General features: G+C 35.0%; 1 protein-coding gene across 2 annotated transcripts in view; it reads left to right on the top strand.

Annotated features, from left to right (window-relative positions):
• LOC149799877 (uncharacterized) overlaps positions 1-12,579 on the top strand; it is a 203,721-nt gene that overhangs the window by 168,227 nt on the left and 22,915 nt on the right. For both annotated transcript variants that reach the window (XM_089959317.1, XM_089959316.1), the window contains 6 exons: positions 8,151-8,171; positions 8,378-8,398; positions 8,954-8,983; positions 10,284-10,304; positions 11,507-11,527; positions 11,891-11,917. In XM_089959317.1, the coding sequence (XP_089815443.1) occupies positions 8,151-8,171; positions 8,378-8,398; positions 8,954-8,983; positions 10,284-10,304; positions 11,507-11,527; positions 11,891-11,917 (141 nt within the window). The remainder of the gene's footprint in view (positions 1-8,150; positions 8,172-8,377; positions 8,399-8,953; positions 8,984-10,283; positions 10,305-11,506; positions 11,528-11,890; positions 11,918-12,579) is intronic.

Genomic DNA, 12,579 nt, shown 5'->3' with positions numbered 1-12,579 from the left:
CGAATCAAGAAAAATTACAAGTTCGCGTGTCAGGCAGTTGAAAAAACTTGTCGATGAAAACAAAATTAGGGAATCTTCCGATTCCTAATTCCACAAAACAAAAAAAAAATTAATTTTGAAAATTTCCCTGGATTTTATTTATTTTTTTCGCCTATTTTTTCCCGTGGACAGATTTAAAAATCTCTGATTTAAAAGTCAGAGATTCTCACGATTTCACCAAAAGATTGATACTCACAGTTTCCCCGCGTATATCAAGTAAATTTCCTTTCTGATCCGTTAATTTGAAATTTATTCTTGTCAATAACCGATTATGACATCGCAGGTAAAACGGATTCATTGGCTCCTTGATTATCAAGTAACCAGGAGATGCGCTAGGTGAAAACGAATATAAAATAAAACCCTGATGGGCTTGATTTGATTCTGACGCATCAACATTGTAACTACCCTCGACAACATCCGCGTGAAGATAAATCGCGATAACTTCCGTTATATTAACGATACCCGGCGATATGTGCCGTCCACCTTTGTCAGGATCGTTATTGTGTTTAAGAATCAATTCTGAATGTACTTTTTTGGTCCATGCGGAATGTAATTTCGGAAATAAATCATCGATGGTATCAGTGACGGATTTTCTCATCGCATCAAAATCAGAATTGGGAAATTTAAATTTTGGCAGTGTTTCCTCGGTTAATTCAAATACTCTCATGAATTTTTGTTTCTCACCCGAGTTCTTGATCAACTCGAATTTGCTAATAGGAAGAACATAGTCGGCAATTGATATATCGTCGACTATCGCCCGAATAAACATATCATGATAATATTCAATATCATTCGCAAGTTGATTTAAAATTTTCACGTGCTTTATAATTTCGCTACATGAACCAGATTTATTTAGGATGCATTCATGAAATGATCCGCGTAATAAATTTAATTGTAATTCGTGCTCTTGAATAAACTCGTCTAGTGTTCTTCTTACCAAGATACCGTCTATGGGGGCTATTATCCTGTTAATGTGGGTAGCGTCGAAGATTTTCACATCTGGGGGGATTTTAGGAAGAGGCAGCCATGAGAGAATTCTTTCGTTAATAAAAGTGAAAGCGAATATTACTAGGTTAATTTTGTGGTTATTCATGAGATTGATGGCGCTGTGGATCAAAGGTTTGTGTTTGATATCTCCATACCATCCTTCGTCGGTTGTAAAATCTTCCTTTTTTGGTTCCGGTAGTTCTGGAAGGGTTTCATCATACCAACCTGGAATAATAACATCCGATTTCTTTGGTTTTATCAGAGGTGCGACCTCGGGCCAACCTAATATATTCCTAATCGATGATTGGTAAATATCAACAATATACGGTGATTTCACTTCTATCATTGACGATAGTGTTGGATCATGTGAAGATATCTTTATGCCCGGTTTAGCATCGCCGGTTAAATTTGATATTCTAGTGGTAAACTCATTATTCAGCTGATCAATTTCGTAACTACCGGTTGGTATACCAACGACGATCCAATCGGGTGTTCCATCGGGTTTATTCTTATTTGCAAAAACAAGTGAATTATTTGGCATCAAATTACCAAATGATTTCGATCTAACATTAGGCCAGCTATTGTAGACGCGCAATTGTGTTAATGCAATTTCGTTAACGCTAATTGGTGTTGAGAAATTAATGCTAAACTCTGGTTTCGTTGAACTTAGCGATATTAACGTTGTTGTTGGCGGTGTCGTGTTTGTCACGATCTGGGCTAACTCGGACATTATTAATATTCATTTGTTCAATCTCCGAGTAAATACTAATCATTGAAGAAAATTCTAGATCGGATATAATACCATCGTTGAGACTTTCAGAAAGTAACAATGATAACTTCGAGTACGCGTCACTTACCTTAGCAAGTTTATTTTTGTACGAAGATAACTTTTCATTTGCGCACGAGGATATCTTTTTCGCGATGATATTAAGAACACCCGCGATTGCTGTTGTTGACGAGATTATTATTGTTGCTACGATTGGCGCTATCATTGTTACCGCGGATAGAATTATTCCTGCACCAGCGACCACGGCCGATACCGCGTACACTGCAACATCAATGATAACTAATTTGCGCTGGTATTTATTTATTTTTGTTTGATAATCGTCAAGTTGTTTTCGTAACGAATCCTGCCATGATCTCGCCTGATTGTAACGGTAATCCGATGCGGTCATTTATTAATCTACGATAACAATTATCCAGTCGATTTAATTTGTTATAAATAAATCAGTTTATAAATTATCAACCAACATCTGCCACTCCTGATAAATATTCGAAAATTACAAAATAATAAATCTCCATTTTGGTTCTATCTGGTGGTTCTAACACAAATATATTCTCATAACCTTTGTGCATAATACAAATAAAATTTTCTCCATAAATGCCACGAATATTTTTTACCTTAAAATTTGCCAAAGATTGAACAAATATTCGATAATATCCGCTAATTGGTGGGTTAAATTTAAAATTGTTATTCACGGGTGTCCACAGTGTCTCTTCTCGCACCTCTACCACAAGTGGCACACTACAGGTAAGATTTTTTGTTTCTACTTCCTTTGGTATCGAAATTCGCGATAATCTTTCAAGGTTCATTGACGATATTTTTGTGGTTATTTCGATAATTTCCTTACCTAATTGCTTTACGTCAGTGGCGTGACCAGTTTTATCGGCGGATTGATCAATTTTTGCTATTGTAGCGAGAAGTTTCGTGTTTAAATCTTGAATTTTTTCGTCGTACGTTGATGTATCTAACTTTTGACGCGCTAATTCACGTACCACGTTAATTTCATCGTTGATGGATTTTATTTGTCCTTGCATCGCGTTAATCCCTCTGGTAAATTCAGGAACAACAACATTACCGAGTTTAATAATTTCCTCGTTGATTTTTTTGTTGAGATCGTCGATCGATGGTTTCTGACCCATCGAGATATTTACTTCGTTAATTTTGGCAAGAATATTAGTAATTTCCTCGTTGATTTTTTTTATTTTTTTGTTGAGATCGTCGATTGATGTTTTATCGATTTTCTGACTCATCGAGATATTTACTTCGTTAATTTTAGCAAGAATATTAGTAATTTCCTCGTTGATTTTTTTTATTTTCTCGCTGAGATCGTCATGTGATGCTTGATCTGATTTTTTATTTGCTAGTTCGTTTGCGGCGGAGGAAGAATCGCTGGATGTTTTTATATCCTCGTCAAATTTTTTGCTAAATTTAGCTAAAGCATCCTCAAGTTTTTTAAGGTCATTATTTAGCCTGTTAAGTCTTTTTGTCATTCTATCCTGAAGATCGTCGTGTAATGCTTTATCGGCCTTCAGGGGTAACTTCGCTATAATATCGGCGATATCAGCAATAGATTTTAATACCATCTCCGATTGGCGAGTAAATTGACTAATGTGATCGCGGTATTCGTCTCGCTTAATTATATCAGTTATTTTAACGTTGCTAGTTTGTAATCGCCCTTCTGCATTTTGAAATACAGCAACTTCGCCAGGATCCACCTCTGACAGTGATAAAAGATTGTTAATATCGCTCTTGGTTGCAAACTTTGATGTATCGATGTCGACTGCTCCCTTTTTTTCTTTTCTGAAGAGAGATCTACCGTAAATGTCAACCATGATATTTATCTACGGTATATTCAAATAAAATTTTGCGATAAGAGTTGGATGATTTTGAAATTGCATCAAGGACGTTAATTGACTCTGGACCGCATATTGGTGGATCTGCTAATGTTTGTGTTGGAAGTGTTGAATACCAAACCGGAAGTTTTAGTTTTGACACGTATTTGATAAATTCATTTGGTGGTGCTAATCCGTATGAGTCGAAGTAAATGATTTCGCGAGGATTAATCGCGTAGGCAACCCAGTGAGTTCCAGGACCAGAATTTTTATCTAGATTTATTATTCCTGTCTCGGTGGGATTTGGTTTATCTGGTAGTTGATCTCGCATAAATACGCCTCTGAAAAATTTTATTTTCTTTTTTTTTGCTTCACTAATTAAATCTAAATTTGAGGCTGGTAGGCTCGACTTAGACCGGATCCGTATGGGGGGCGTCTTAGGTAAAGGCCGGATCCTTGTTGCGGCTGCAACAATTTTGCGAGAAGAGGGAGAAGAGGGAATATCCCTCCCTTTTTTTTGCGATATCTTCCTCCAACGATCTTTTTTCCTAATACGGTACCCATCCCACCAAGTGCACCTAATCCTACTGCCTTTGCAATCATGGGGGCCGCTGCAGCTATTAATCCTGGAATAGCGGCGAATAAAGGAAAAATACCACCCACTTTGATCATATCTCTGATTGCTCCTATTGAGAGATTCAGGCGAATACCAGTATTTGCTGATCTGGCTCTGGTGAAATGTCCGTGTTGATTTTTAGTTAACGATAGTTTGTTAGGTCCACCGTGAAGTTGATTACTTTTTAAGGTTAAACTTAAACCTCGTCGCGCTGTTGTTGCTGATTGAAGCTTTTTCACCTGACCGGGGGTCAGAGTTACGCTGACGTGATCGTATGGCATATTAATAATCACTTTATCTAAATTTGGAATTTGTTACATGTTCTCTACGGGTGCGTCGATAATTCTCATTCTACCGCTGATGCCTTCCAGGAACATTGTTCTATCACTGAGAATTACTGCGATGGCTCTTGCATTTCCTCCTGTGTTAATTCTGGCTTTGAAATGAATATCAACAACCGACTGCTTTACCAAATCGAGATGTTCCAAGGAAAAATAATAGATGGGATAGAAAGTATTAAAATCTAGTTGTGATATTTGCAATCCGGTATCAATATTTTGATCGCGTCCCATAAAACTTAATAATCGATGATACGCGCGCGCCGTGGAATAATTTTCAAAATTGATAGCTATTTCTTCGGATGGCTCCTGTTGGCCATTTATTCTTAATGATACGTTTGTTGCCCCGAATTGATCAAATATCATGTGACTATGTTCTTGATCGTATTTATTCATGTTTTGGAGAGCAACAAAGATATGTCTTGGCGCGGAGGATCCCTGCTGTGAAGCAATTCGCCAGGTAAATATTCCGTTAATATCAATATCGAGGGAGTCGGTCATCGTTGTCAACCAGGACATGATGGATTTTCCACCTTGATTCATAAATGACAATAATTTTTCTTCTATGATCATCGACGGTGTTATTGCTGGCATCCATAAAGTAATTCTTTCAAGGACAACTTTGCCGATATCAAGGGGATCTACACTTGCATCTCGCCAGATGGCTCTATCATCATTGGAATCTCGAACAAAAACTATCGTATGCTTCGCTCCGTAAATAACTTTTCTAAAATGTCTGCAAAATCCAAAAATATGAGATAACGGAATTGCACAGGAAAATCTTCGTTCGGCGTCTTTTAACATTTTATTTCGTGTGGCAAATCCAAGGTTGTAATTGGGATTAATGTCAATTATCATATCTTCAACATCAGCATTGGGAACAGCGGGATTTTGGCGATCAGTTGGTTGTCTCTTGATAAATTGTTTATTACCAGGATGATCATAGTTATCCTTCGCAAACATCATGCTAGGACCGGCCGATCTGGTAAAATCATCAGAGTATCTTGCTAATCCTATAATCGTCGTTGCTATATCAACGTTATTTGTGATTGATTCGATCTCCTTTCCGTCGATCATGTAAGTGAAACTCTTGAATAGTGCCATAATTCCATTATTAACAAACCCAACTTCAAAATCTGCTCCAAAATTGGTATCGTTTGTCCTAACAAGCCTTCCAACAAATTCGATATACGCCTCAGATGGAAGAAAATATCTTGTTGTATCGTGGACTTGTATTTCCTTTCGATTTCTTGAATCTGGCTCAACTGCATCGTACGAGAAATACTGGAAATCTCGCACTGATGTATCCCTACCTACTGGTTCATCCATATCAAATACTTCATTTGATACTTGTGCGAACATTATTATTAATAATATCGTCTAAAACGAAGACCATCGCCTGAAATGAAACTTGTATTTGCTAGATTTGTATTAGCAACTTCATTTGCAATATTTGTCTTAGCAACCTCCTGCGCTAGATTTGTTATAGCAGCTTCTTGTGCTAGATCATTTATTTTTTTATTTGCCGCATCATTTATGGCCTTACTGACTTCAGGTGGCATTTCGCTGGTAATGGGTAATTTGACAGGTTGCTTTTTACGTACTAAACTTAATATTTTATTTTTGATAGCGTTGAAGCCTTTACTAGCCAAATTACCGATACCAGAAACAGCAGTCTCACCTATCTTTCCTATCGCTTTCAATCCTAGTTGTTTTACCATTGGTCCAATTTTAGGTATTACTCGCGTAACGAGACTTCCAACAATATCGCCGAATCCGTTGCCGTGGATATATTTGTACACGGGTAATCGAGAGTTAACTACGCGGACTTGTCTTGGTCTGCGCTGATGTTTGTGAACAATCATGTTATTTCAATTGTGTTATTTTAATCGATAAGCTCATCGACGAGTTCCTTGTAAATGTGAGAATCAATGATACCACCACGAAATAATCGCTGACAAATATCTGAGGCTTCGTTGATTATTTCACGAGAGTTATTTCCAGCTCGTTTTCCTCCGATTAATACTTCGAGGCGAGATACGTCGTTGACAACACTGTTAGGACAGATGGTATATCCACTTCCTGTTTTGGGTTCATCTTCAGGTTCATCTTCAGGTTCATCTTCAAGTTCTTCGGGTGATTTTGATATTTCTTCCTGATCTAATTGTCTTATTTCTTTTGTAAAAATTTTGTAATCAGGATCTTCGATATCAACAGGTTTTTCCACAGAAGCAAAATACACAATAGGTATCCATTGTCCTTTTGTCATATTTAAATCATGATATTTTGTTTTCAAATATTTTTCTGGTTCTGCAAAACCAAACCTTGCGATTCGAATTAATTCATCTTGGTCTCTAATTTTTTCAAGAGTATCACTGGTAAAATATCTTGATGGCATGATTCTTTTTTGTCTAATTTCTGGAAATTCAGGTTCAACTTTCTCTGGTTCGGGTTCAACTTTGTGAAATGAAGGCAAAGATGGCGATAATGATTTAGATTTGTATGTCTTTTCATAAGTACCTACCAAAAGAATAAATTTAATATATTCTGGATCATTAAATTTAACTACTTTAACATTATTGTATGCATAATATACCCACCTTTTCCAATTTATGTATGTTATTCTCTCGGATTGACCCGGTTTCATCAGTTTTTTTCGTCTGTTTTTCTCAAAATTTTCCACAGTAAATTTTACAACCTCATCCAGATTCATTGATTTTATTCTTGCGATAGTTTCATCGGTAAATTTATCGGAACCCGAAATTTTTATTTTTTCCCTTTGAGGTTGTGCTTGTGCTTGTACTTGCGCTTGTGCTTGTGCTTGCGCTTGTGCTTGTGCTTGTGCTTGCGCTTGTGCTTGCGCTTGCGCTTGTGCTTGTTCGTGTCGAATTTGCTCAAGTTGACCCGGAACCACTTGGGTATGTTGCTCAATATCTCTCGTCATGGGAATAAGCCCAAGATCTTTAAGTTCCTTATCCTTTTGTTGTTTGCCATATGCGACTTGTTCGATAATTCCAGTGACTGGACTCAACCATTTTGACGATACCTCACCAATATGATATTGTGAATCATCATACTCACGAACTTTTTTCTTAAATAATTTTTTTGTCGGAATGAGTTTCCTTACTGCCGCTAATTCTTCTCGTGTTAATCTTGCAGAATGAGGTTCTCCAACTGTGCTAGTTTTTCGACTCATCTTATTTTCAATGATATTGTTTTATTGTGAAGTAAAATTAGTATCCGCAGCCTTTCCCTTGCAAACTTCATCGACACCCGATCATTTTTCCACCCCCCCCCCGAAAAATCATATTTTTTCTATTGTCCAGAATGACATAATTCGCACACAAAAATTGCATTAGGGGTCGAATTTACGCAAATTAGTTTTTCTGGAAAGGTTTATTTCTGTTTTCTGAGGTTTCTGCAGAAAATGTTCTCATAGAAGGTTTTTCTTTGTTGGAACGGTCTGGTCTGTAGAACTTCCCTGCTGCTATATATTGCATGACATTACATTACTTTTATTCCAGAATAAATCGTTTTCACCTTACGCTTTTCAGGTTGAAAATTTGGCAATTTGAGTGAGTAATTTGTTAATAATTTTATTATCCTACGTTTGTGTGACTCTTATTTAATTTTAACATTTATTCTGCTCAATGAAATCATTATATGGCCGGTGAAATTTAAAAATGATTGGTATTGTGATTTGACATAATTAGCCATTGTTGTGATTAATATTAGTAAAACACATGAGAATGTAGATGAAGTCTTGATTTCTTCATTCCAGTTTTATTGATGACCAGATCAAGTGAGTTATTTGTACCTTATATCGAGTAATTTTTTTATAAAAAATATTAAAGCGCAAATATGACTTATTACATTTGTTAACACAATGGATTATGCTATTATTATTAGTAGTAGTAGTAGTAGTAGATGTAGTAGTAGTAGTAGTAGCAACAAAAGTAGTAGTATTGTTATCTTTTGTAAAATGTTTCCTTAAAATATCGTCAGCTAAGTTCACGGACAATGGTACTTAATTTCTTTGTTGTTAGCTTTGATATTTCTTTAAAAGATGTTTCGAAGAGTTTTGTTCAAAACACAGAGTTCTAACATGATGTGTGAATGACTTACATCAATCCATAACTGTACAAACAGTTAAATGCATTGTAGCAGCTTCCGTTTCTATATGTGTGAATTCTGGGTAATAATAGGATACCTATGTTTATATAATATATAAATAAGTTCTGACAGCTAACGTAAGCCATGCTGTAACTCACATAAAGAGAAATTTATATATAAGATTTTGTCAGCAAAATTTACTTATGTGTTCTTGAATGATAAAGACACCGTATTATTCATACAGATCAAGACTTGAATCAGGTTTGACAGCAACGTAAGTCATTTACTTTTACAATTTATATGAAATTGTGAAACAAATAAATGCTTTATTTGGACAGAAATCGTACGTTTCTGTCGACAAATTGACTTATAAGGCTTGATTTATTAATACCTTTCTATATAAAATACTTCATTTATCAATATATACAAATGCATGAACGAAAGAATAGCACAATACTTTATGCATATAGTGCGAACGTAAATGACAGTCTATTAGTCTTTTTCTTGAAGTTTCTCAGTTTCCTCACCAATCATTTTTCTAACTAAACGTTTGTTCCAAGCGTTCAAACCAAAAGTCGTTTATTTGTTTTTTTTTCTGTCATAACTGTTAAAGCTTTAGCGAATCACCAGCAAGAAGGAACATTTGAGAATATATTATTCAGTTATGGAACAATGCAGCGAATTATATGAAAAGCAAGCTTGCACAAAACTAACGTTTGGAAATTATTGCTTGGCATCCATTCAAGTTATTTTATGGAGTGTTGCTTTTGCCTGGCAACAATTAAGCAAAGCAAATAAAAAATATTAATACTAATAATAACATCAAGAATACGGAAAATATTGTTTAAAAAAAGTTTCAAACAGCATATGACAGAGTAACTTAAATATGGACCCAGGTGCATTCTGGAATGTATGAACCACAAAAAAAACTATATCCGTTTACACATCTTTTCACTCACGCAAAAAATACTGCACAATGACTACCGGGATAATGCGGATTAATATAAACGTTGACTGCCTGGTTTAATGCCATTAATATAAACGTTGAAATGAGCAGGTTCCAAGCCTAACACATGAATAAACCGTGATTAGGCAATGAAACATTCATGTGATCAGTCTTGATTATCAGGCAAAGTTTATAATTCTTGAGCTTATGTCAAGAGCATCATAAACGCTATTGTGATGATGTTAAAGACAGTCCACCCACAAAAGATAAATAGACATCAAACAAATCAACAACAGAGCACAGTTAAAAATAATGTACCATAACTTGCACTGTAAAGAAACCAGACGAAATATACTATTATTCTTGAACGGTTTCGAAACACATGCTTCCTCCCGAACTGGCGTGGATTCTTCTTTGCCCTTACTATGACATTTTACCCATAATACATTGCATCCTGCAACCGTCTGCAATCGCTGGTCTATTTTGTTAGTGCATATTTCAATATTTTGACTATAGCTTTAACCAGTTGTATTACCCATGGCCAAGGAGTCTAAAATGTTTGTATTTTCTTATATATAGAAGGTAAAACTAGCAATACAATTGTCTCATTCACCTTCGTTTCTTTCAGAGGTTCTCCTGATGTTGTCAGGTGAGGAATGAAGAACAAAGTAAACAAAATAAATTCGAATGAAAATATAATCTAATTAAAATACAGTTTAAAAAAAGGGAATGTTCCTACGTTCCATGTGACTCGTGCGATCAAAACCTTAATAAATGTTTGAAGTAATGTACACAAGCGAAAACTGAGTTAGTTTCGAATTTAATGAAAACTATGGAACGGTCCAAATATATTTTCTTTTTCCAAATTATAAGAAACATTTGAAGCAATTGAGAACTACGATAAATTTGTTTAAAAAAAAAAACTATATTGAAGTATGGAAAAGAAGCTGCTAATAATTAATTATTTTGAGTCATCCTTTATCGATAGTATTATTGATAACATTACTATTTACTAAAGCTCAGTGGGATAAAACAAGGCAATTATATTACATATGGCCATTGTAGATTTAACCTTCACACCCCTAAACGTCGAAACAAGCCGTATGAAGACATTGTAATATCCTCCCTCTGTCAGGTCATATATCCATCCATCTGTACGTTATATTGCTATCATCTCGATAACAGTCACGGTCTGATATAAAATCACAACGTATTTGTTCTATTGATTTGCGTGAAGTTTACACAAGGTAGGTTTGGAACATACATAAGTAGGGAATGTTTTCAAAGGTATTTCTTAAATTGGGTTTAATATTGCAGAAATTAATACATATTTATAGAACGGAGAATATTTGATAAATGTTTTGTAGTATGGTTCATTTAATAACAATATACTTGAAACAAAGAAACCTTCCCTAAATTAACTTATCAAGAAGGAAGCAATTATTGTCTTTAATTTATTTCATCTTATATCCACATTCTAGAATAAGCATGTGACATACCCAAGCCATCTTCTTATTCTGGACAAACCGAACTCTCGTGAAACTTAGTATAGCTACATCTCTTACAATATAGATTCAGATATTCTATCTCTAATTTGCTTAAGTCAGTTTTGTCTGTTAAAGATGTATCTGATAGCATTTATTCAGCTTGTAGTTTCTCTGCTATTTTAAATTATTCTACAGAGTTATCTTTATAAATTCAACATAATTGTTAAGTGAAGTTTTATATTTAATTGTAATACTCCTAAGGTGGCATTCTCATTGTTGTCTTGTTCTATGTTCATAGCTAATGTAGAATATTGATTTTAAAGTAGACGTAGAAAATGGTAATTCTTCTTTGGCTTTCTTTCAGCGATGTTTTGGATGATATAAGGTGAGAACTGATTAATAGAGTGTATATTTTACTATATATAATGTCAAGTAAATCGTACCTTAATTAATAAGCGATGCGCTCTTATCCCTAAATCTAGCCTGTAATTGAAGATGAAAACCCGTTCAAATAAGCAAAGAAGCTCTTTGGTTTAATTATGCTTGAAACAATTCCTCAGTATATGGAGGTTAAATTATAGTGAACCAATATTTGTAAAATATTTTTTCATGATACAAAGAAACAGCCAGAACCAACATATTTTTACCTACAAAGTATCCAAAGTGCATTCGTTTATTTCCCTATTTGGATCAATGCCCAAAGATAAATTGTAATCGATCACATACGTTTGAACTCCATTTATTTCAGATTGTTGATGTTTGAACAAAAAGGAAGGTAAGAAAGAACACTCCGATGTAGTAGCTCCCTAAAATCTGTTTTGCATTTTTTGCACATTCTATTGTCCGTCTGTCTATTGAGCATTTCCAATTTTATCTCTGCAGTCAGCAATATCTGGCATTGGTAATGTTTCGAATTTGGTAACACATTTCATTTTGCTTAATCAATGCAAGTGCGAAACGAATTATCTAGCTTTACCAATATAATGCATTATCCGATTTAACTTGCTTAGATCAATGAAATCATTCCCAGCAAATCTACCAAACCTAAACTGTATTTTCCGATTTGCTCAAGAGAGCCAAGACTCTATCACCAGGCTGAAAACTCCTTTTCTTTGCGCGCATGTCGTACATTAAGATAATTTTACTTTAATAGAGTGAAGATTAGTTCTCCCTACCTCACACGTATTTGACAATTTATGTTTGAAATCAGAAACATAGTGAAAAGATTAATATGTTTAAAGAAGTTTCTCTTTAAATAACGTCCATCTCCATGGACAGTATGTCCGAAACCTATTTGATAACAAGTGGAAACCTAATGATTCTTGAACTGATTCCCTAAGATCAAGCCACATTAAATCGTCTAATATCGCACTGACCACCCGTCACCAGCAGTGATCTCATAAGGATCACATTTTTTACAAATAGCAAAAATGTGTT

This window comes from Sinohyriopsis cumingii, chromosome 5, assembly GCF_028554795.1.
Source record: "Sinohyriopsis cumingii isolate HCF-2022 chromosome 5, ASM2855479v2, whole genome shotgun sequence".
NCBI lineage: Eukaryota > Metazoa > Mollusca > Bivalvia > Unionida > Unionidae > Sinohyriopsis > Sinohyriopsis cumingii.
This window is presented reverse-complemented; position numbering and strand designations above follow the sequence as displayed.